This window comes from Terrapene carolina, unplaced genomic scaffold (genome assembly GCF_002925995.2).
Source record: "Terrapene carolina triunguis isolate 2854851 unplaced genomic scaffold, T_m_triunguis-2.0 Scaffold96, whole genome shotgun sequence".
Taxonomy (NCBI): domain Eukaryota; kingdom Metazoa; phylum Chordata; order Testudines; family Emydidae; genus Terrapene; species Terrapene triunguis.
Window position 1 is genome coordinate 78,787,807 of NW_020664447.1, and position 23,353 is coordinate 78,811,159.

Below are 23,353 nucleotides of genomic sequence, written 5' to 3' on the forward strand. Positions count from 1 at the left end.
AATTGGTGCAGCTTTGTTAGTTATGTGTTTTGTTTTCTTTTATTTTTATTATTTGGGTTTGAAGTAGAGTAAAGAACAGCAGAAATGGGGCAATTAGTAAGAGTAAGTGAGAAAGAAAAAGAAGGCAGAGAAAAAGTGACAGTATACGCAATTCATCACCTGCCTAGCCACAATCAGTAGATAGAATTTGTTAGTCATCATGGGAGAGGTGAATCTTAAGGGGAGAGTTGAAGGAGAATAAAGTAGCAGCATACAGATTATATACAGGATTTTTACCACATGTAAAGGGTGGTATGTGAGAAGGTACAAAGATATTTAACAGAAGTTGACGGGTAGCAAATAAAGGCTGGCTAAGTTGTGAAGGGCCTTAATGCTAAAGACAAAAATCTTGTTTGATGCAGAGGTGAAGGCAGAGTCAATGGAGGGACTCAAGATGGCCAACATCCTTCCTATGGTTTAGCTTTAACAATAATTCAATCTGTACCTGGATACTTTGCAAGAAGCTGGGAATGGGCGACAGGGGATGGATTACTTGATGATTACCTATTCTCTTCATTCCCTCTGGGGCACCTGGACCTGGCATTGGCCACTGTCGGAAGACAGGATACTGGTCTAGATGGACCTTTGGTCTGACCCAGTATGGCCATTCTTATGTTCTTACTAACCTAAATTTCCACCCTGAGCTTACCCCAGGGTTTCCCCCTCCAAGACCTCTCTTGTCTTAACTCAATCAGTAGAATGTCATTTCCAGGTAGAGGTAACACCTGCTACACTGAGTTAGCAGAATTTATTCAACAGCTTATATGGGCCTATAATAGCCATTAAGACTGTGATCCAAGAGAAGAGTCTTGTCTTAAAAACAGTGACTTCATTTTCCTCTAGTGTGTAAATGTCTGATATTTGAACTCATTTATAAGAGATTCACAAATGCTTAACTATTTCTAAAACTGCCTAGTTTATATATTTTAAAGCCAGTGGTAAACAAAAACACTGGTTTTAATATATAATAGATAGGTGTTTGGGTTACAAGGGAAGTGATATTTCCTTTCCTCCACAGCTATTCAAATATTGGGCAGAATGTTCTGGGTGATACACCTTTAACAAGAGAAAGGATGGAATATTAGAAGCAGAGAGTTCCAAGGCAGTGGATTTGGGCAGTTTGGGAAAGGAGAGGAAAAAAACAAACAAACAAAAAACCCTGCAGTGACATAAGTAGCACAGAAAGGAAAATGGGAACTGGTTGTGGAGGAGAAAGAGAGCTAAGCTGCTTAAAGTATGTGAGAGAGGATGAGTATCAGAGAACTGAAAGTAAGCTGAAGAAAGAAAAAGAAAAAAAGAAAAGAAACGAATACTCCACTAGTAGGACTAGTTAGGAACAAAAACAGCCCCTCGGGGGGAAAAAAGGGGTTGATCCTGGTTCTGTCTTTTACAGGATGGAAGATGTTTAAGGGTTTAAATTTTTGTCTGATCTGCCTTTTCTTTCAAATATATTTTCCTTCTAGTGAGTGATTTCTTGTTTTCAAGGGACTAGTTATCTAGTTCTGGTTAGATGTAATTGAGGTTAAGGGCCATTACTACTAGTATTGAGGTATGAGGCATATGTTTCTTACATGTGAGAGAGCTAGTATGTGTTTTGTATGAGAGAGGATTACAGGTGACACAGAAGACTGGATTGGTGCATTTACAGGGGCTATGATTTCAAATGCTTCCAACTAACAGACCACCAGAGGAAAACAGGAAAACCAGGAACAGAGAAATGTGGTGTTAAGAGGCCAAAACTGCAAGGTGCGCTGAGCACCAGCTGCAAGCTACTTGGTGCCTGATCCAGCAAAGTACCGTATATCTTTTCTAGGCCCATATCCTGCACAGACTTATGCATGTGTTTAACTCTGTGTACGGTGAATGGTCACATGGATTTCAATGGGATGACTCAGTATGTAAAATTAAATACTGGTAAGTCTTTACAAATCTGTGATTTTACATACTTAATTTTACATAGTGAGTCGTCCCATTGAAATCCATGTGACCACTCACCGTACACAGAGTTAAACACATGCATAAGTCTGCACAGTATCTGGGCCTAGAAGAGCACTTAGGATCCATTCCTGAGAGATAACTCAGCCAGTTACATGCAAGAGAAATGGTAGGGAGAAGAGACTTGTCAAGAGGGAATTTAGTGTTGCTCTTGCCTGTAAGATGGGCACATGCATATCTGAAATTGATGCCCTGAAAGAATTTAGCAGTACCAGGGAAGAGGAGTGAAGAAAAAGGAAATGAGCAGCCGTGTTTAGAAATGGGCTCTTACGAACTAGGACTAGTATTTAGTTTAGCAGATATTAAGGAAGGAGGTGAATTATTTTAGAAAAATTATCATTTCTAAAAATTTGATGTGTTTATTAGAGCTGATCAAAAATTATAAAAAAAAATTTCATGAAATAGCTTTCTGCAGGCTTCACAAAAATGATTTTTCATAAAAACATGCATAGAAAATGTTCTTTTTTTGTTTCCCTCTCTTCCTTCCTCACCCTACTTTTTTTTCTCCCCCCCCCCCATTTCCTCCTTGTATTTGATAGTTTGAGCAGACAGCCCCAGAACCACTGGTGAGAGAACATAGGACAAAAAGTACCTTAAGTTTGAACAAATTGATTCCTCCATTCTGCCCATCACCCTGTGCACCTCCAACTAGCAAGTCAACTCCATATTATTTGTCTTGATTTGTGTTGAAGGTGATATGGAGGAAACTATGAGCCCAATCACCCTTTCATTTGAGAAAAATCACAGGAATTGGGGGGAGGCATAGCAAAAATGTTTCCCCATGAACTGTTCAGTTGGGGTCTCCTCTCAAACAGGGGATGTGCAGGAAGCCACGGACATCCACTCCCTGTACTGGCTCTGGAGGCCCTCTACCCTGCTTATTATCTATTGCTGTTCCTCAGAACACCCTTAAAGGAGTGGGGGGAAGTTCACTGAAGATAAGGCTGCAAAAAGGTAACAGAAAAAGGAGTTATCTTTTGTGGGGGGCAGGGGCTCCCTTGATCCCTTCCAGACTCTGCTCTGTCCAATCCCGCCCCCCCAGTTCATAGCACACAAGGTGTTCTTTGAGTCAAACAAACATTCAGAAGAAAGGCATGTCCCTTCACATACCCCACCCCTGAAGATGGAAAGGCCATTCTGGGGCAGCTTGTCTTCATCCCTGATCTCCTGTGCAAAGAAATTGGTGTTTCTCGCCTGATGTTGTACTCTGAAACTATAGTGTAGCACAAGACACCAACACATAATACATGGGTTTGTGTCTTTCATGGTATGGATCCATCGTAGGGGTGTGTGATCTGTGACCAGGGAGAAGGGGCTTCCCAACAGGTAATATCTGAGAGAGTCCACAACTAATTCCTCCTTCTCAATAATTGAATACACCTTTTCTCTAGGTAATAGCTTCCTTCACAGGTATAGGATGGGATGCTCTGCTCCCCCAAAAGCTTGCGATATGATGGCACCAAGTCTGACATCCGAGGCATCTGTGTGCAGTATGAACTCCCAGGAAAAATGAGGGCTGAACAGCACAGGTGCCTGGCATAGTCGTGTTTTCAGTTCGCTAAAACTTCCTCGCATTTCTCATGCCATTGGATCCTCTTACTGTTGCTCCCTTTCATGTGGTCCATAGGCGGAGGGTGCTGCAATTGAGGTGAAACCAGGGATAAACCTCCAGTAATATCCTGCCAGGTGGAGAAAATACCTCACTTGCCTCTTCATCTGGGGAATGGGATATGCTGTGAGGACCTGTACCTTGTTGACCACTGGTTTCATAAGGCCATCTCCTCCGCGGTATCCCAAATAGTTTATTTCCTCTACAGCTAATTTACGTTTTTCAGGGTTGGCTATAAATCCCACATCCTACAGGGCTTTTAACACTGCCTTTAAGTGCTGCAGGTGGTCTTCCCAGGTAGGACTGTAGATGATTATGTTGTAGATGCAGCATATTGATGGTGGGGGCTGAGGATCCTGTTCATAAGCCATTGGAAAGTTGTGGCAGTTCTGTGGATGCTGAAAGGCATAGTCTTAAATTGGAAGTACCCAAAAGGGGGAGGAGAAAGTTCGCTTTTGGGAGGATGCGGAGAAGGGAATCTGCCAATAACCTTTTGTTAGTTCAGCAGTGCTCAGGTGTTCTTCTGGTCCCAGCCACTCATCTACCCTTGGCATTGGGTAGGTACTGAATTTCGAGATGGCATTAACCTTCCTGAAGTCAATGCAAAACCGAACCATCTGGTTTGGAAACAAGAACTATGGGGCTCCTCTATTCACTTTTGGATTTCACATTTCCCGCCCCCATCTCCAGCATCGCTCGCATTTCCTCTCAGACTGTATCCTTTGTGGCAACAATTTAAGGCTCTCCCTGAGAACATTCTCCCTGGGCAGGTGGAGAATACAGTCGTAAAATCCTCGATCAGTGGGACGAGCTGCCTCCTTTGTACAGGAGAGACCCCCTCACTCTCTGGAACTGTCACCAGTTCTTGGCCGCTGGGTCATTGGGGTCCTAATTTAGGTCCTCTTGGAGAGGGAGTTAGCAGCAGGGCCTCCAAAGTTTGAGAAGATTCACGATAGACCTTGTTTTTTCTCCTCTTATATCATAGTCCATAGGCCCTACCTGTCTGACCACTTCAAAAGGACCCTGCCATTGGGTCATTAATGTAGACTTGGCTGAGGGTAGTAATAGAAGGAGATGGTCACCCAGGTGTCAAGTCCACAGTCAAGCCCCTCTATTATAATTTTTTTCCCCGTGTGTGTTGGGCCTTTCCTCAAATTCTCCCTGGTGAACACCTGAGTTGTTCCCTTAACTGTAAGACATATTGGGTTGCACGGAAGGCCCCCTCATGTCTTGTTCCTCCAAACCTTCTCGTAGCAAGTCCAGGATCCCCCATGATTGGTAATCATAAAGCAACTCAAATGAAAAGAGCCCCGTAGAGGCTTGCAGGACCTCCCTTATGGCAAACAGAAGTGGTGGAAGTAGCTGGTTCCACTGCGTTGGATTGTCACTGACAAAGCATCTCAACATTCCCTTCAGCGTCTTATTAAAGTGCTCTAGTAGGCCATCAGTTTGCTGGTGGTATACTGAGGTTTTCAGGGACTTGACCTTCATAAGGGAGCATAATTCACACATGAACTGAGAGGTGAAGTTAGTCCCTTGATCTGTTAATATTTCACTGGGAAACCCCATGTGTGAGAAGAGCTTCAAGAGTCATTTCTGTGGCTTTTGCAAAGCGAAGAGGAACAGCCTCCAGGTACCCGGTTGTGTAGTCGACAATCACTAATATGTACTGATGCCATGATGCAGTTTTTTCTAGGGGTCCAACCACGTTCACTCCGATCCTCTCGAAGGGTGTCTCAATCAAGGGCAGAGGAGCCTAGCTGACCCTTTGGGTAGGAACAACAGTATTCAATCACCTCATGATGCATGCCTGGGCCAACAGAAGCAGGCTAATACCCAAGACAATGTCGGGTTTCTTCCCAGGTGCCAGCGCATAGTATATCATGCACAAACTGCAACACAGTCCAGCAGTACCTGCGCAGCACCAGCAGCTGGGCCCTCAAAACTCTGGTTTGCTGATTCCTTTCAATTTGGTAGAAGCACTCTTTCTTGAGTGTGAAGTGTGGGTACTGCCCACCATGCTGAGGCTCTGTTACTTCTTCATTTATGGAGGCCATGTCCATATGCATGGCTCAGCGTAGGGTCATTCCTCTGTTCTTGCACAAAATTCCCAGCCTATAGGAGGACTTCCAGGTCTCAACTGCTTGCCTCTTCTTTCCCTGTGGGGGTCACTGGCCATGTTGCTTGGGATGTTCCTTCCTCGAGGTTGTCAACTTCCTCAAGCCTTACCAAGCTCGAGAGAACTGGTTGTAATAATTGGCTCAGGTTCTCTTTGCTACCCAGGGTCCTGTATTAATGGCTTGCCAGAAAAAAGGCCATTTCTGATCTATGATTATGGGGTAGGCCAATTTTTCTGCTAGGACTACCATTATCACTGTGGTATGGGCTCCCATGCTCAGTTGTAAACATTAGCTGCAGTATGTATTGACAACGCAATGGATACACTGCAGGTGGATCAGATTCTTAGGAGTGAGGTCACCTCCCTCCATGGCCCTCCCACTTTTTGAAAGTGGACAGGCCTGGCCCATTCACTTTTTGCCATGGGCCTCCTTGCCCCACCCCTGGCCAGGCTGGCAGCTGGAGCCCAGCCGAGGAGCCCGGGCAGCATGGGGTGCCACCCTGTGGACCTCCACCTGCCCAAGGTGGGGGGGCCAAGAGCAGCCCCCAGCCTGTGTCCCCACCCCCCAGGCTCCCTGCCCAGGGCAGGTGGAGGTCCTTACTAGTCCTTGATAGATGGACTAGTAAGTGGTCAGATAGCAGGTGTTGTCAGAGGTGCATGAAAAATGGAATTTAATCACATGACACCACTACAACATGAAATATTGAAAACCAAAACATTATTTGTGGATCAAGAAACTTGAGATTTCTAGGTAGGGAAGGAGTGAGGCTGTCAAAAGGAGAAAAGAGGGAAGAAATTAGGAAGAGAAGTAGAGATGACAGCATGACAGAAAGGTAGGGCTTGAACTGTGTTAAATTATTTTTAAATCAGGCTAGCTTTCAGCAGCAGTCTAACAACACTTTTGCCCATTTGTTGTTTTCTTGTTTCCTTTAACATGTGAATATTATGTTTTTGTTATAAATGGAATACTTGTTTACTCATTAAACATTTCCAGGGCTAATAATACCTCCAAGCTGAGTTTATTTAACAATACCTACCTACCACTTATTTACAGCACTTTCCATCAGTATAACTCAAAGCACTTTTCAAAGAAGGTAAGTATTGTATCCCCATTTTATAGATATGGAATCTGAGGCACAGAGAGGAACAGCTCGGCTGTTCTCAGTGATGGCAGATAACAGAACAAGGAGCAATGGTCTCAAGTTGCAGTGGGGACGATCTAGGTTGGATATTAGGAAAAACTATTTCACTAGGAGGGTGGTGAAGCACTGGAATGGGTTACATAGGGAGGTAGTGGAATCTCCATCCTTAGAGATTTTTAAGGCCCGGCTTGACAAAGCCCTGGCTGGGATGATTCAGTTGGGGTTGGTCCTGCTTTGAGCAGGGGATTGGACTAGATGATCTCCTAAGGTCTCTTTCAACCATAATCTTCTATGATTTGCCCAAAGTCACCCAGCAGGCCAGTGGCAGAGCTGGGAATAGAATCCAGATCTTCTGAGTCCCATCCAGCCCAGTGCTCTGTCTACTAGGCCACGCCTAATTGTAAACACTTTGACCTCTGCATTTATTCAGCCCAGGGGATAGCTATTGCTTTGCAAATAGGAAGCACTTCAAGTTATTACAACAGGGAAAACAACAAATGTCTATTTGTTTAATTTTATATTTAAATGCACGCATGCTTACCCATTTGCAAAGATAAAGAAAACACCCCCATGAATGCGGAGTATTTGGAGTGACATTTTTTCCCTCTGCAGCTATTCACACAATAAACTGTGTTTGGGCTGAAGTCCCTGGAACAGGAAAAGGGCTGGAATTGGAAGGTTCTAGAGCAATTTGGGAGGAGGGGGGAAGAATCAAAGAAAGTAAAATGACTACAGCAGGAAGCCAATGATTTTCAGCAATGTGTCCTTTTTTTGAGGGCTGTTAAGTTCAATGACTAAAGGGGTTGTGTTTTCAGAAGAAAGAAGGCTAATAACAAATAAGTGCTTAAAATATCCATTCATACCTGGAGTCGCTATCTGGGGGCAAAATCCATCTGGCATAAGCCTGGCTAGGGGATGGGAAAATGCCCCATTTAACATGTCCGTCCTCCCTCCCCAACCTGATTCTACTAATTATGGACCTTTAGTAGCAGGTAATTATACTGTACATGTAGTATTCTCGGCTCTCTATGAGCTGAGGGGTGAAAACATTTCACTCTACATAGAAATTCTACACAACTAACAAACTGCAATGTACTACTCATATTAAATTCTACACTTCAGCGAACCAAGTTATTGTTCATTTCCCTTGATTATACAGGTTGCATTGCTTTAAATCTACAAATTCAGGAGATTGTCTTCAATATTGTTCAACTGTACAGGAGCAAGATGGAGCATTCTCATTGGCAAGCAGTATTTTAACTGCATAATTTTAGTTTATGGTTGAATGAGTTAGCTTACTGAAAAACACTGTGCTGTATACATGTCTTCCCAGAAACAACTTCCCCCCCGCCCCTTGATTATGCAGGCAGCCACACAGTTGTAAAATTCAAGTAGACCTTCATTATCCAAACTGCCCCATATGGATTTGTGGTGCTTTTCAGAGATAATACACAGCCCCTACTCCAAAGACTGTACCATCTAAGAGCATGTCTACACTTACCTCCGCAGCAACTGATCCAGCTGGGGTCGATTTATCCCGTCTAGTGAAGACACGATAAATCGACCGCCGAGTGGGAGGTGCAGGCGGAGTCAACGGGGTAGCGTCAGCAGTCGACTTACCACAGTGAAGACACCGTGGTAAGTAGATCTAAGTACATCGACTTCAGCTACGTTATTCACGTAGCTGAAGTTGTGTAACTTAGATCGATCCCCCCCACTAGTGTAGACCAGGCCTTAGGCCCTGATCTTGCATAGGGATCTTCTTCAGGAAGTGCTTCATTAGGATTTCATGTAGGTACAAAACTCTGCACTGGCAGCTCTCAATGCAGGATTGGGGCCTAAAGGCCCAATTCTATAAGTCTTCCTTGTGTGGTAGTCCTACCAAAATCAAGGGCTTGCAGATCAGGTCAAACAAAGGAGGAAGGATCAGAGGGGAAAGTTAGAAAGTGATTAGGAAATAAGGATACTTGTTGGTTGCAGTCTACATTTACTACATATTTTAATATCACATTGAAAAGCTACACCTGATTTTTCATATTACTTGTTTTGATATGATTTCATCTTGTTTCATTAAGGCTCTTTGATCACTTGAACTCTGTTTCATGTTTGAAGTTTTTCATATCTGCTGAACTTGGCACAAGTATACTTGGCAGCCTACACAGGTTGGTGGGGGTGGTTGTTATTTGTACTTAGGTGGAGTAGAATGGAGGGGGTGTCACTATTTTTAGATTTGGCCTATGGCAACAGAAAGGATTAAAAGGAAACAACCATCATAATCATGCAGTAATTCTTACCTGTTACAAACAACAGAATATTAAATGAAATGTTTTGAAATCCATTTGCTGTCACTTTACTGGTGGACAATGAAAATCAAATCAGTTTCATTTTTGTTTAGTCAGTTTCATTTTAATGTTTTCACTAACTGGAAACTTAGTTTTAAAACAATTTTACCATGGAATTTCCGAATAAGTTGTTGAGTCATTTTTATACGCTTTTATGTTTAAAAGGAATTAATTCTTACAAACTGGAAACTTTGAACCAAATTTAAATTGACACTGTTTAATAGACTACAGAGTTTTCCCAACTATCCTCCTTGAGAGGATGACTTTAAATGCAGCTATCAGTCATTATTGTCCTACCAGCCCGAAAGTTAAAAAACAAACAACAAAACACTCCAGTTTCTATCACTGTACATTTACCTAAATAATAGCAAAGATAGGAGAGTAGTCAAATCACTGTCTACTGGTGTTATTGATTGCTGTAGCCTGGACCTGCTCTGAGCAGAAGGGCTAGCCAGCAGTCAGTCTACACTAGTGCTCCCACTCCACTCACTGATGAGTGAGACACTTCATGAGGTAGAGGGGGAATAGTCTAGCAGACACAGTCTATCTGTTTTCCTTTAAATGGACAACAGCTAGTAAGTAGCAGTTTATTTTGCAGTTTGCTAGGGGTTCTTCACTTTTGATCCTAAACTGTTTGATTTTACACAAGTATAGGATTTCTCCTTCAGCAGCCAGCTGAATGGGAGTGACAGGGTAAAAGTGATTAACCGAGCTTGTAAAGTACTGTAGTTTCCCCCTCTTGTCTTACTTGTTGCAACCACCTCCTGATAAGGTCTCATGTCTTCCGGTTAACACTTGTATGTTGTTTTGGCCAGGGCGAGTCATCCGGTTTAAAACAGCCGTTCCCTGTAACACAGGACCGCGTTACACTAAAACTGTATCGCCGCAAGTGCTTTTTCTTCACTATAAAGCAGATGCAACTTCGTTAGAAAGCGTCAGAAACTCAACATGAGGCTCGCTTTGGAGAGCGCTACGTGACTCCAGCATGAGGAATAATAAAGGGAAACGTCCACAATCGCCTGCCAGCTGTGCCGAGCCAGGTTGTCGGAGGGCAGGAGCGCGCGGACGGGAGGTGCGAGAAGAACAGGCTGGACCCACGGTCGGCTCCTGCCGCCGGTGCGGCCGGGTTTCCAGGGACGCGGTGGGAGCACGGAGCGAGCGCCCCGCAGCAGCCCCACGGGGGCGACTCACCCCGGCTCAGCACTGGGGCGTGTTCCCCGGGGCGCTCGCAGCTCCGGCCCGGCCCGTGACAGAGACCCGGAGGGAAGCGGGGTCACGAGCGCAGCAAACGTCCTCCTAGATGGTTTCCGCTCCGCAGGGGCAAAAGAAAGGACTTGGAGCGAGTGACAGCTTCCTCCCTACCCAGGGTCGGCGCGGGTCTTCCGCAAGAAGCAGGGATAGGCTGAGGCGCTAGGGGGCGTACCCTGCGGCCCAGCGATAGGCTGTGTATGGAAAAGGGCAGGGCCCCGGTGCCAGACGCTCTCCAGTAGGCTGTCAGGGTTGAAGGGGCGTGTCCCCGGTGCGAGGCGCGGTATGATAGGCTGCTTAGCGTGTGGGGGTGACTCCCGGCGGCAGCAGCCTCCAGGGGCTGAGGTCCGTCTCGGCGGTAGCGGCGGAAGTCTCGCGAGGGAGCGTAGCCGGGATTTGGCGGCTGGCTGCCTCCCTCTCGCTGGCTGCGAGGAGCTGCCTGGTGTTTGTGTGGAAGGGGGAGGAGGAGAAGGAAGGGAAGCGAGAGGAGCCCGAGCCCCGTCGCCTGCCCGCCGAGGGGAGCGGACCGGACCCTCCGCCCGCTCGTCCCCTCCCTCGCCCCGCCATGGCCTCGGGAGACACCCTGTACATCGCCACGGACGGCTCGGAGATGCCGGCCGAGATCGTGGAGCTGCACGAGATCGAGGTGGAGACCATCCCGGTGGAGACCATCGAGACGACCGTGGTGGGCGGCGAGGAGGACGAGGACGAGGAGGATGAGGATGAATGCTGCGAGGAGTGCGGCCCGCACCACCCGCCCCATCACTACCACCACCACCACCAGCCCATGATCGCGCTGCAGCCGCTCGTCTCGGACGGAGACCCCAGCGGAGCAGGCGGCGGCGCGGGTGGCGGCGGCGGGGGGCAGCTCCACCTGCACCATCACCAGGAGGTGATCCTGGTGCAGACCCGTGAGGAGGTGGTGGGGGGAGACGACTCGGACGGGCTACGGGCCGACGACGGTTTCGAGGACCAGATCCTCATCCCGGTGCCGGCTCCCGCCGGGGAGGACGAGTATATCGAGCAGACCCTGGTCACCGTGGCCGCCGCCGGTAGCAAGAGCGGTGGGGGCGGCGGCTCGTCCTCGGCCGGAGGCCGCGTCAAGAAGGGCGGCAGCGGAAAGAAGAGCAGCAAGAAGAGTTACCTGAGCGGGGGAGGCGGCGGCGGGGCCGAAGGCGGCGGAGGCAGGAAATGGGAGCAGAAGCAGGTGCAGATCAAGACCCTGGAGGGGGAGTTCTCGGTCACCATGTGGGCCTCGGGTAAGTGCGCGCCTGGCCCCTCCCTCCCCGGGCCCTAGGCCCCGCCGGGCGCCCACCAGTTCTGCCAGGCCGGTTTTGTTTTGAAGGGAGGCCATGTTTTGATGTGTGTGATGGGCGCCGCCATGTTCATCGCCAGGGCAAGTATGGCGGCTCCCCCGAAAAGATGGCGGGGTCTGCGCTGCTGCTGCTCCTGCTCCTGCCCGGCTCCGGCGGGGGGAAGGAAAGATGGCGGCGGCCGCCAAGATGGCGGCGGGGGGGAGGGGGAGCGAGAGGGAGGCAGCGCGCTGCTGGCTCCTGGACTAGGCCGCAATGGCGTAGTTTCTGCAGCAGGGGGAGGCGGGGTGTGCGGGCGGGCACGGTGCGGGGTGAACCCAGCCTCCTTTCCTCGCCCCCCATTGGCTCCATCTCCTCCCCCCCTCGCTTCTCTTTCTCCCCGGCTCTCTCTCCCCTGCCATCGGCTGGCTCTCTCCCCTACTCCCACTCCGCCGCGTCGGCTCTCCGCCTCTTCTCCCCTTGCCCGCGCCGACTCCCTCGCAGCCGCCTCCACCAGCGCCCCGTCTCGCTCTGCCTGCCGGTTCCCTCCCCTCCTTTCTGTCCGCCGCACACCCGGGGCCCCATTGGGCTGCATTTTAATGCTGAACATGGGCCGCAGCCCCGGATGACGCGTGTACTTCAGCCCGTGACCGTTATGTGAGGGGGGCGGAGGGGAATAAATGGCTGCCTGAGCACCGCCTGCCTCATCTCTCACGCTGCAAGTTGGTCGTTAGGGCAGGGGGAGGGTTACCGGCGCTGCCTGGCGTGGGGTGGGTGCCTGTACCCCATTGAGGCACTTATAACTTCCCTGGTTCCAAGTGAGCCCTGTGGGCGATCCAGCCCTGCTGTGCCTCTGCACTGAGTCAAGCCCTTTGCAAGAGGGGCTGGGTGTGGGTGGATCCTCTGCCTGACATGGGGGTGGAGGCTGAAAGAGGAAAACACCTTTCTTAGATTTTGTATGTGTGTGTTCTATCTATATCTAGTGGGTGCTCAGATACCAAAGTGTTAGGGGCCTTAGAAATACCCAAATAGGAGCCTGGATCTCTGTCAGCGGCTCTGGAGGAAGGGGGTGGATCTTATGTCAGAGAAGCCTGGGTCCCTGGCAGCATCTTGGAGGGTGGGGGAGGGTTTGGCTGTGGATCCTGTCTTACGCTTGGAAATGTTTCAGCTCTGCCTTTTCCCATTTGATAATAACTGTGTCAGAAGCTTTTTCAGTTCATCTCTGTTTTAGGGGCAAATAAAAAATAAATTACACCTGTCAAAAATCTTAGAAAATAAATGTAAAATCCAGCGTGATACAAGATTTTAACCTTTTATGATAGGGAGGATGGAAGGTTGTGCCTGCAGGGTTAGGAATCAACCTGATTTTGTTTCTGGCTTTGCTAATGTCTTTTATTCCAAATATTGTTTTCTCCCCCTTACTTTTGAAGTGTTTTGTAGATTTCTGGAAGAGATAGGCAACCTAATTTATTGTCCATCAGTGCAGAATTCTTACTTGCTGTGTCTTCTCTGTAAGAATCACATTTACTAATATATGTTGCTGGAGGGCAGGTGTTAATCAGTTATTAACTGTGTGTGTGTGTGTGTGTGTGTGTATATGTGTATATATATATATATATATATATAGTGTGTGTGTGTGTGTGTGTGTGTGTGTATATATATGTGTGTGTGTGTACACTGTTCATGAAGAGCTGGCTGTTTTAATGTGGTTGTCGTATGAGTCTCGAGGAAGAGGTTGGAATTCCATCTTCCACTGATAACTACTTCTAACCTTGAGTGTCGTAATAACTTTAACAAAATTTTATCCTCTGAATTTTAACTCATAGACTGCAACAGTGGTCAAGCAGGTAGAAGAGACAATGTGAACAAAAAATACATCTTAGCGCATCTGCCACTGTGTAGTGTAGCCATAGCCTGTATCTAGTTGTGGTCAGTTGAAGGTATTGTTAAGATAACTGGAAACAAATGACTGGGGAACAACTGAGTAAATAGGCTACAGGAGATTTCCAAAATCTGTTAGCAAGTGCTAGTGTGCATTTGAATTCTACACTTCAAAGTGCCCAGTAGGGTGCTTGCTTAAAGCTTGTTATACATACAGATTAGTACTTGGTTTAAATGAAGTACAATAGATATAATGAATGAGCCTGATACCCTAATGTAAAACTGGTTTAAATGAGAGAAACTCCATTGATTTCAGTGGACTCTGTTCCTTATACTAATGAGGAGAATCTATCCCTGTGTGTAACAGTTTCAGAGATTTTGAATTATACTGGCATAACTAACTGCTCTACGTATTTAGACTGTAATCCAATGATGCTGGGTGCTTATTTTTAATTATTATAGTAGTCTTTTGCTAGAAATCAAGGCTACTTTCTTTATTAGGGCTGGTCTACACTAGGAACTTACTGGCATAGCTGCATCTCTCAGGTGTGGTATGAGTATTGGATATGAAAAATTCACACCCCTGGGAGACATAGCTGTGCTGGACAATGGAAGAATTCGTCTGTCCACCTAGCTTCTGCCTCTCAGGGAGGTGTATTACACAGATGGGAGAGCCCCTCCTGTCAATGTAGACATTACCTACGCTGAAGTGCTATAATAGTGTACTTGTGTACAGTGTAGTTGGCTGTAGCAACATGTCGTTACTGTTGTGAGGGCCACCGAGACTATTCAGTAGGCTAGTCCATCCCTTGTGTGACCTATAGTCCTGAGACTTAATTGTTAGTCAGTTTTCAGAAGTTCCAAATTATAAACAGAATGGATACCAGAATAACTCCACAAGAAGCATACCCAAAAACTCCACCTCCCTCAACAGGGTAGAAGCGTGTTAGTAGTATACTGTTCTCACAGAAGATAATAAAATAGGACGTTTGACATTGCATATTTCAACTAAACAAGTTTTAAATTAGTGGCTTTTAAATGTTTTGCACCATTGACCCAACTTAAGTTAAAACTGTGCAGACTGTGGCATAAACAAGTCCTTAATTACCTGGTAAGGCTTCATGTCTGACTTAGAAATTTAGTAATAAGTTCATCAAAGAGAGAAAAATAAACAAGTGGTTTGTCAAGATATGGATTCTGTGTGGCTTGCATCTGGGGGTTTTCAATGAGGAACAAGGGCACTTTGCCTTCAAACAGTGTCAAGCAGTGGTCTCCAACCTTTTTACGCACAAGATCACTTTTTGAATTTAAGTGCAACCCACCCCTTCCCCGAGGTCCTGCCACACTCAAACACCCCCTCCCCCGCCCAGTCGCTTGCTCTCCCCCACCCTACACTCACTTTCACTGGGTTGGGGTTCGGGAGGGGGCGTGAGCTCTGGCCTGGGGCCAAGTGGTTCAGAGTGTGGGAGGGGGCTCCGGGCTGAGCCTGGGGAAGGGGGTTGGGGTGCAAGCTCTGGGAGGGAGTTTTGGTGCAGGAGAGGGCTCTGGGCTGGGGCAGAGTGGTAGGGTGTGGGATCCAGGAGGGGTGTGGGGTGCAGGCTCTGGGAGGGAATTTGGGTGCAAGAGGGGGCTCTGGACTGGGGCAGCATGTTGGAGTGCAGGTGGAGGTACAGGGTGGTGGCTCCAGGAGGGGGGTCAGGGCTGGGACGGGTTCAGGGCACAGGAGGGGGTATGGGGTGCTGGCTTTGGGAGGGGGCTCAGCTGGGGTAGAGGTTTGGGGTCCAGGAGATGCTATGGGGTGTTGGCTCCAGGAGGGGGTTGGGGTGCAGGCTCCCGCCAGGGGAAACTTACCTCAGGTGGCTCCCAGTCACGGCGCAGCGGGGCTAAGGCAGGCTCCTGGCCCCATGATGCTCCCAGAAGTGGCCAGTGTGCCCCAGGGGCAGTGCATATGGCTCCGTGTGCTGCCTCTCTCTTCAGGCACTGCCCCCTCAGCTTCCATTGGCTGCAGTTCCCTGTTCCCAGCCAATGGGGGCTGCAGGGGCAGTGCTTGCAGGCAGGAGCAGTGTGCAGAGACCCCTGCATGCGCCCCGCCCCCCCCCGGGAGGGGCCGAGGGGGCATGTTGACTGCCTCTGGAAGCAGTATGGGGCCAGGGCAGGCAGGGAGCCTGCCTTAGCGGCAGCCCCACTATACCACTGGACTTTTAGCGGCAGAGATCGTGATCAACTGGGAGAGTCTCCAGGATCGACCAGTCGGTCGCAATCAACCGGTTGGTGACCACTGCTGTTGAGCAATATAAATTAACAGCACATGCCATTTTCCAGTGCTATTAAAGTGATTGATAAACCAGTGTTGTTAAATTTAGGGCTCATATCTTTCCTTCAAATGAGCATTACCATACATCTTCTAAAATCATGCATGTATAGTAGTAATCTGTTAGATGTGAGCCTGTGTACCTAAGAAGGTGAGTATTTAGTTTTGTTGTATGGTTAAGTCAGTTGCAGCACTGTTGTTGGTAACCATTTAGGCTTTCCATAAAAGTGCTCTGATGTCTCCTTTTGTATTCTGCTGTATCAGAACTTGACAAACACAAGGTTGGTTTTAAATAAAATGTTAGTTTGAAAACAGTAATGCTTTATGGCAGTTCTTAAAGCTAACTTCAGCTTTGCATCTGGAAAGCTTTCTGACTTACTTCCTTTCATACATGTGGAAGTACAATGTACAATGATCTCTGATCTGTTAATTTTCAAATATTTGAAGAAATATTTACTATAAACTCTTCAAGCGTATTCCTACACTGAGTAGCCTCTCTGCACTGTCTATAGTTTATCTCCAACGTATCCGTTGGGTGCCATTCATGATCAGAGAAAATCGTGTGTGGGGTGAATGGTACTGTTTGTTTTAGTGAAGAAAAGGCCCTGATTCTCTTATAAACTGGGAAAATTCTGCGATTTTTGTGGCACAAGAATGCACACTTGTTTTTTATAACTAGATCTGTTGCTTTTTGTTATACCTGTTTTCTGTTGCTGGCGTCAGACCCCACTGTATTTAAAATATATACTGTAGTAGCACCCAGAGGCCGCAGTCTGGATCGGAGCCTCGTTATGATAGGGGCTATGCAAACAGTTTTGTTTTTTCCTTTCTATAATGAGTCAAGTTGCCTCTCTCTCTTCCCCCTCTGTGTTCTTGATGTTTCCCTGACACCTTACAACTTTTATTTTCTGGCAATGTGTATTCTGTTTTCTCTCCACTCTAGTCCTATCCCCCTGTCTCATTCCAAAACTTAACCACTACCATGCTGTTTATCCGATCAGTCTCCTTCCATCTACCACCCATTCACTCAGTCACCTAGAGGGCTTGGGAATTTTATCAGATGCCTTGTAGCCAGAGGTTTAAACCTATGAGCCAAAGACTGATAAAGAAGATGACCAGGGGCTCTCTCTCACCAATCTATTGCATCTGGAGTCCTCCCTCCACTGGGTGGAAAGGAGAGGATGTCAGGATTTCTACCGTAAGGTGCTGTTTCTGGACTGTGGTTGATCGCAGTCTTTCATACTAGCATTTGGCTAAAAGGTGCCTGATAAATTTGAAGTGGTAGCAAGGAGAAGGAATAACTAGGTACTTCCTGATTGTAGGGAGAATGAGTTGAGGAAATGAGATTCTACGTCTCCCTCCTCCCCAGCATCATAGCTATCTCTGTCACCACTCTCCCAGCTTCGATTTGAGTCCTCGTCTTCGATGAATAGGGCCAGTGCTGGGTTCTGGATAGTAGCAGTAAAAACTTACAAAACCCCAGTCAGATTGCGCTCTTACTGAAGCTTGTCAAAGCTCTGAGCAGCACTGGAGCTCTTTGCAAACTGGGGAAAACAGTACTGAAATTGTGGCTCCAGAAAGAGTTGTTGTTTTAAACACTAAGCTTAGAACACTAGGGCCTGGTTTACACACACTGCATGGATTCAACTAAATTAGCCTCTAAATTGTAACTTACTTCTGTGAGGCCTCTTAAAACAGGATTGAGTGGCTAAAATTGATTTAGCTTAATTTGGTAATACCACAAAAGAGTTGCATTGATTCAGTTAAATTGTGCAATTTCTGAGAGTAGACCAGTCCTAAGCCATCCCCTTCAGCTGTTGAGCATTGCATTTAAAAAAAACAACCAAAAACACACTTTCAAGTGTCATGCTCAGACAGGAGTTGACACAAAGATTACTCCTGGGAGAATTCTGTGCCTGTGCAGAATTCATGTCCCCCCACAGATATTTTTTTTCCCCCCCTCTGCAGCATATAGATTCTATTGGAGAGGTGCTGCAGTTACACCTTTCGCCCACCAGGGGTTGCTATGGTGCCAGAAGAGATGGCAGCCAGTGGGCGGAGAGGAACAGGGAAAGACAGCGTTCCTCACAGATGGGACAGAGCAGGGCACATGGGGCTGCTGGGGAGGGGGTGTCACACTGGGGTTCAGAAGGGCTAGTGGGGGGACAGACTGGGGTGTGGGCTCAGGAGCTGGGGGGTGGGGGGGTGACAGCATTGAGCCAGGAGATGAATGGGAAGGGGCTGCAGGGACACATGGGGATGGGGGGAGGGGAGGTTGCAGGGACACATGGGGATGGGGCAGAGGATCTGCCTGACTGAATGGGATAGGCTAGGGGTTAGCCAAGGTCTGCATGGGCGAGGCTTCCCAACTCCCTACCAATCCACCACCAACAACAAAATAACACGATATTTCTCCCACCCACACCCAACAACCCTCCAGGTTCATTCCAAAGGCTCCTTCCCTCTCCCTCTACCCCTGACTCCCCCAAGCCTTTGCTTCTGAGGAAAGCAGGAAATATGTTCCTATTTTGTAGTTTAATATAGAACTTCTAGTAATTTATTTAATGTGCCTCGTTAGGAATCTATTTGTCAAAAAAACATTTCCTGATTTTTTTTTTTGGGGGGGGGGTGTGATCTGTATTGTTACAGACATACTTGCTGACAGGTACTTTGAAATAAATTATCAAACTAATTGAAACTGGCGTGGTTATATTGTGTGATTTTTTTTGGACAAATAAAGTATGCAGAATTTTTAATTTTGTCACAGAATACCCCTGGGAGTACAAGATGTAGTAGTCTGAGCGGGCCAAAATACATGAACTATAAAAAATTGTAGTATTGTTGATAATTTTATGGTTCCATCTCAATGAGCTTCCTGAGTTTTATTTTGAGACTTTATGCTGAAGTTAGGGGGTGGGTCATTTAAGGTCAGTTTAAGATTATGCTCAGCCTCACATCATAGCATTTGGGGGTTTTGACTTCTGACTTTTGTGGGTTGTTTTTCCCTCTCCAGCATCTAGTGCTGTCTGTCATTAGGAGTACAGGAACTGCCATACTCACCAGACCAGACATCTAATTCAGGAAGGTGCCTGACTCATACTTTAGGAAGGTGCAAAAATCTCCAGGTAATGGACAACTATGGAATAAGATGCTTATCAGAGAACTTATTCCCAATTGAAGCAAGTAGTGATTGGCCTATACCCTCAAGCAGAGGACAATAACCTTTTTTAATACTAATTCATAAAACATGGATGTTTTGGGGATCCTTAAGTATTAATCTGCTGTTGAATTTGTGACAGTTTCACAGGCTAACTGTACACTATAAATATTTTCTTTCCCGTTTTAAATGTAATGTCTTTCAATGGTGAGGGTAAATCTCACAGTTGTAACATTAATTATTTTAAATACCTATCAAGTTGCTTCTCACTTGGTTGTTTCTAAACTAGAGTCCTAGTCTTTCAGTTTTTAGTCAACTTGTTTTAGTTTTAAATAGATGATTAAAATAACTAACTATAATGCATAATTAACATATAGGAGAAAGTGTGTGTTTTGTTAAAGGTTCAGTTAAAGACTTGTGCCTTGCAATTAAAATGAGAGCACACACCCCATAAGTCCTCTAGCAAAACAAAAGATCAGACTTCACGTTCCTGATCTTTCAAAGGGGAGAGAGAACTTTTCAGAACTCCTGCATACATCATAAAGAATCAGATACAAATCCAGTTTAAAAAAATCCTTTATAGATGGTTCCTTTTCATATTTGTACCTTTGTGGTTGCAGCATCCTGCCCAGTGCTGAAAGGTTAGGATCCCATAGGCTGTATATGTTGTGAGGAGTTGCTGTTTCTATGGTCAGGAAGAGGTTAAGCAACCCAGTGAAATACAGAAAAAATGTTTGTTTTTTTGTTGCCATTTTCCATTGAAAATTGGAATTCTTACTTAAGCTTCAAGTAGCTTTAAAAAGCTTTGTGCCATCTCCGTGCTTGAGGTAGCAGTTATTAAAATTGGGTTGGAATGGAGATGGGGAGCTAAGGCATTAAGTTGATTAGAATGACTTAAGTTAAAGTTGGTATTTTTTCAACTGCCACAGTTGGAAATGAATTGAGTCTACCACTGTGTAGGTGGGCACCCCATCTTTCCAGGGGTGGGTAGCATTCATTTCTAGCTCTGGCAGACAGAGAAAAAGTGCCTTAAATCTGATGTGGATTGTTTGGACAAGTGCAGTACTCTTTTGGTACCAATCCAGGACTTAGTATAGGAAATCTCACACTGGTCTAAGGTCTAATTTTCAATCCCTCATTAATAGATGGTGCATATGTGAATGAGGGGAAGAACACATATCTTCAGCATTTGCTTAGTAGCTGAAGTTGTGTTCAGCTTTGCTTAATGCTACTTTATTGGCTTAGTTCTTTAAAATAAAATCTTGGTGCTTTTGCTCTGTTACAAGGGGTGTGTGTGAGCATAGACATGCACGAAAACACTACTTTTGGTGCCTTACACACATGCTCTATTCTTTATTACCACTCTCCCTCCATTTTTTTGACCTCCCATTTACTTTTTTTTTTTTTTGACCAGGTGGCCTTCAAAATCAGACCTAGGTGGAGTGTAACAAAACACTATCTGGAGGTGACAAATGTTTGAACTGTTGTTGCTTGGCTAGGAAGGAGCAGACTGGTCGCCTCAAACCAGTGAGGTTTCTGGCTACTGCTGCAACATGTGTATGTTGGAATAATTATAAGTGGTGTAAGAACCTTTGTGCAAGGTGGACTGCATACTACTTTGATCGCATATAGGTAGTCCACCTTAATGGAGGATGAAGTCACAGTACCGACCAGTTCCAAGATCCTCACACTGCAGCTTTCTTCTCCCTTGCACTGGATGTTTGTTGACATGGAGAGGTAATCTAAGTGTCATTGTCACGTTTCATGGTGGCCTCACATAAATGTTGAAGTCAAATCATGACAAGATCAATATGTGCAGCACTTGATCAATTCATGCATCATCTATGATCTGATACATCAGGTTGGGTGACCTGGGCATAGAAGAACCCTGTTCACAATATGTGCAATGCACATTAAACCACCAAACAGTCAATTAGGTAATCAGTAGATGAGGCAGAATGGAACTTGTAACGAGAGGTTTGGCACATAACTAGAGAATTTAGCAAGCTAGCAACAATTCTTTTTTTCCAAACATAATAACTAAGAAGACGTTTTGCCAGAAGAGATCAGTGAGCAGTGGACACAGATGTGCTGTACCAGTCCTGCCACATAAATCTGCTTGGATGCCTTTTAACCATTCTTGCCATTGTCCAGGACAATGCAGAAAGTCAGCATGTTGCAGGAGATTGTGATTCTGATGGCAAGACTTGAAGAGACCATTACTATTAGCAGAGGGTCCTGTGTATTCCCCAGCCACTGAATTCATTCTTTATCCAGAATTTTATTCCAGAATTTTAACTTTTTTAAAACAAACATTCTAACCTTGTGATTATGAAGATAACATTGAAAAGGTTAATTGAGCATAAGGTGATGGAATGTTGTCTTCCCGAGTTTACAGAAGGCCTGAAACAATAACTCTTAGATGCATCCTGCCCTGCATCTCAATCAGGAGATTCAAAGACTGCAAAATTTGTGGCATCTTGGGGATTGGTGTGGGAAGGAGGGATGTAAGAATTTGGCATTTAATGAACCAAGCAACCAGCGACTTTCTGTTCGTGTCCTCTTAAGAGTTGCCTGCAGATCCTTACGTTCTCCAGTTTTCGCAGAAGTGGGATTTATTTGAATTACAGTATATTCTCCCTGCTCTGTAATCGATGGAGCCAGATAACAGGGCTCTGGAAAAACCCTTCATTTCCATGACCTGTTATCTAATGGAGATCTAAACAAAAATACTAACTGCAGAAGTTAAGGGTTCTTTTCATGGCACTTGGGAGTGTTTGCTATAGAATTTTGTCCCATTGCGCCACAGAGTACTGAGGACCCTAATTATTGAACCTAATAAACATGACCATTTCCACTGTTCCTACCAAACTGGTTGGCTGCCACTTGGCTGACAAGATTTTGGACAGGGTAATCTCTACCCTTTCACTTTCCAGATAAAAATCCAACAACAGAATCCTTGTAATGTCACTGTAATTTAAAGTCTGGCACACACAGTGGAGTTGCACCAAAATCAGTAAAATACGTTTGCATGATAGGGGGTGTCTTCACAACACAGTTAGCTTGAGCATAACTTGAGTTACTATTGTGAACACCTTCATGATAGTGCCACTAGGAGTTTGAAGGTGCCCAGCTTAAGATGTGTATCACACACATCCACCGTACTGGAAATGTCCAGTAGGAAGAACTTCCACTTCAGATATGGAGCTTTATCTAAACATCCTCTCTAATGTGTCCTCAGCAGAGACTCAGGATTCCACTTCGGGTTGTCTACATCATGCTAAATGTCCTCTTGCAAGGTTTCTTTTGATTCTCTTAAAGGCAGTATCTCTGTATGCCCTCTGTCAGTTTTTTTTGTTTGTTTTTGTGTTTTTGTTAGCAGTCATGTCAGCCAGATGAGTATTGGAACTAGATACTCTCTCCTTAGAGTGCTGGTAGTGCATTTTTCATGCTGATAAAGTGGTTCTTGGGGGCAAACCTGGCATTCATCCATGAAGTCCATTCTAGAGTCCATAAATCACAGGAGATAGCACACGCTAGTCCTGTCCCATGTTATCATTGAAAAAGCTGTGGCACACTTGGCATATGAACACTGTGCTAAAGATATGTTTAGTCAAATCCAGAGTGTTGAGAAAATAAAGGTAATCTGGGCTCTCTCATGGCTGTAAGGGACAAAAGTCTTGAAGCCTAAAATATCTAGGTGCATCAGCTGGTGTCTGAGATACAAGGCATAGATTGTCTTCACCCATGCCAACTACTGTAGAGTTAGTTGGTGATCAGCATATGGATTAGCCTAGCCTGGGTACGAGGCTCGTTGGTGCTTTACTCACCTGTGTGGTACTAGGACTTCTGGGGGCATATCCCATGGTTCTTTATGCTGCAGTAAATTAAGCTGCTATATGCATCTTTCCCAGTGAATTGTGGGGGATCTCTTCTGTCTTTCTGGACATGGTCAGCAGGGTGGGGAGTGGCAAGGTCCCTTCTGGCCCTGTATATATCTGATTCTGTGAAGACATTGGGGGACTATCAGCACTAAGGTAGTTTAGCCTGCATTCTTACTACAAGTGGTGGGTTACCTGTCAGACTGAAAGCCTGACTTGGGCTTTTGCCTACAGCCCCACATGAGCCAGCTAGCAAAGGTTGAAAGCACCAGTAACTTTGGGTGAAAGAGGTGTGTGTGTGTGTGTGTGTGTGTGTGTGTGTGTGTGTGTGTGTGTG

The 23,353-nt window shown here is 45.9% G+C and overlaps 1 protein-coding gene across 2 annotated transcripts in view; it reads left to right on the top strand.

The window, feature by feature from the left end:
* The first annotated feature begins 11,037 nt into the window (after positions 1–11,037).
* The window catches only part of YY1 (YY1 transcription factor), a 35,440-nt gene continuing 23,124 nt past the window's right edge, over positions 11,038–23,353 (top strand). For both annotated transcript variants that reach the window (XM_024196460.3, XM_024196461.3), the window contains exon 1: positions 11,038–11,753. In XM_024196460.3, the coding sequence (XP_024052228.1) occupies positions 11,060–11,753 (694 nt within the window). In that variant the 5' untranslated portion in view covers positions 11,038–11,059. The remainder of the gene's footprint in view (positions 11,754–23,353) is intronic.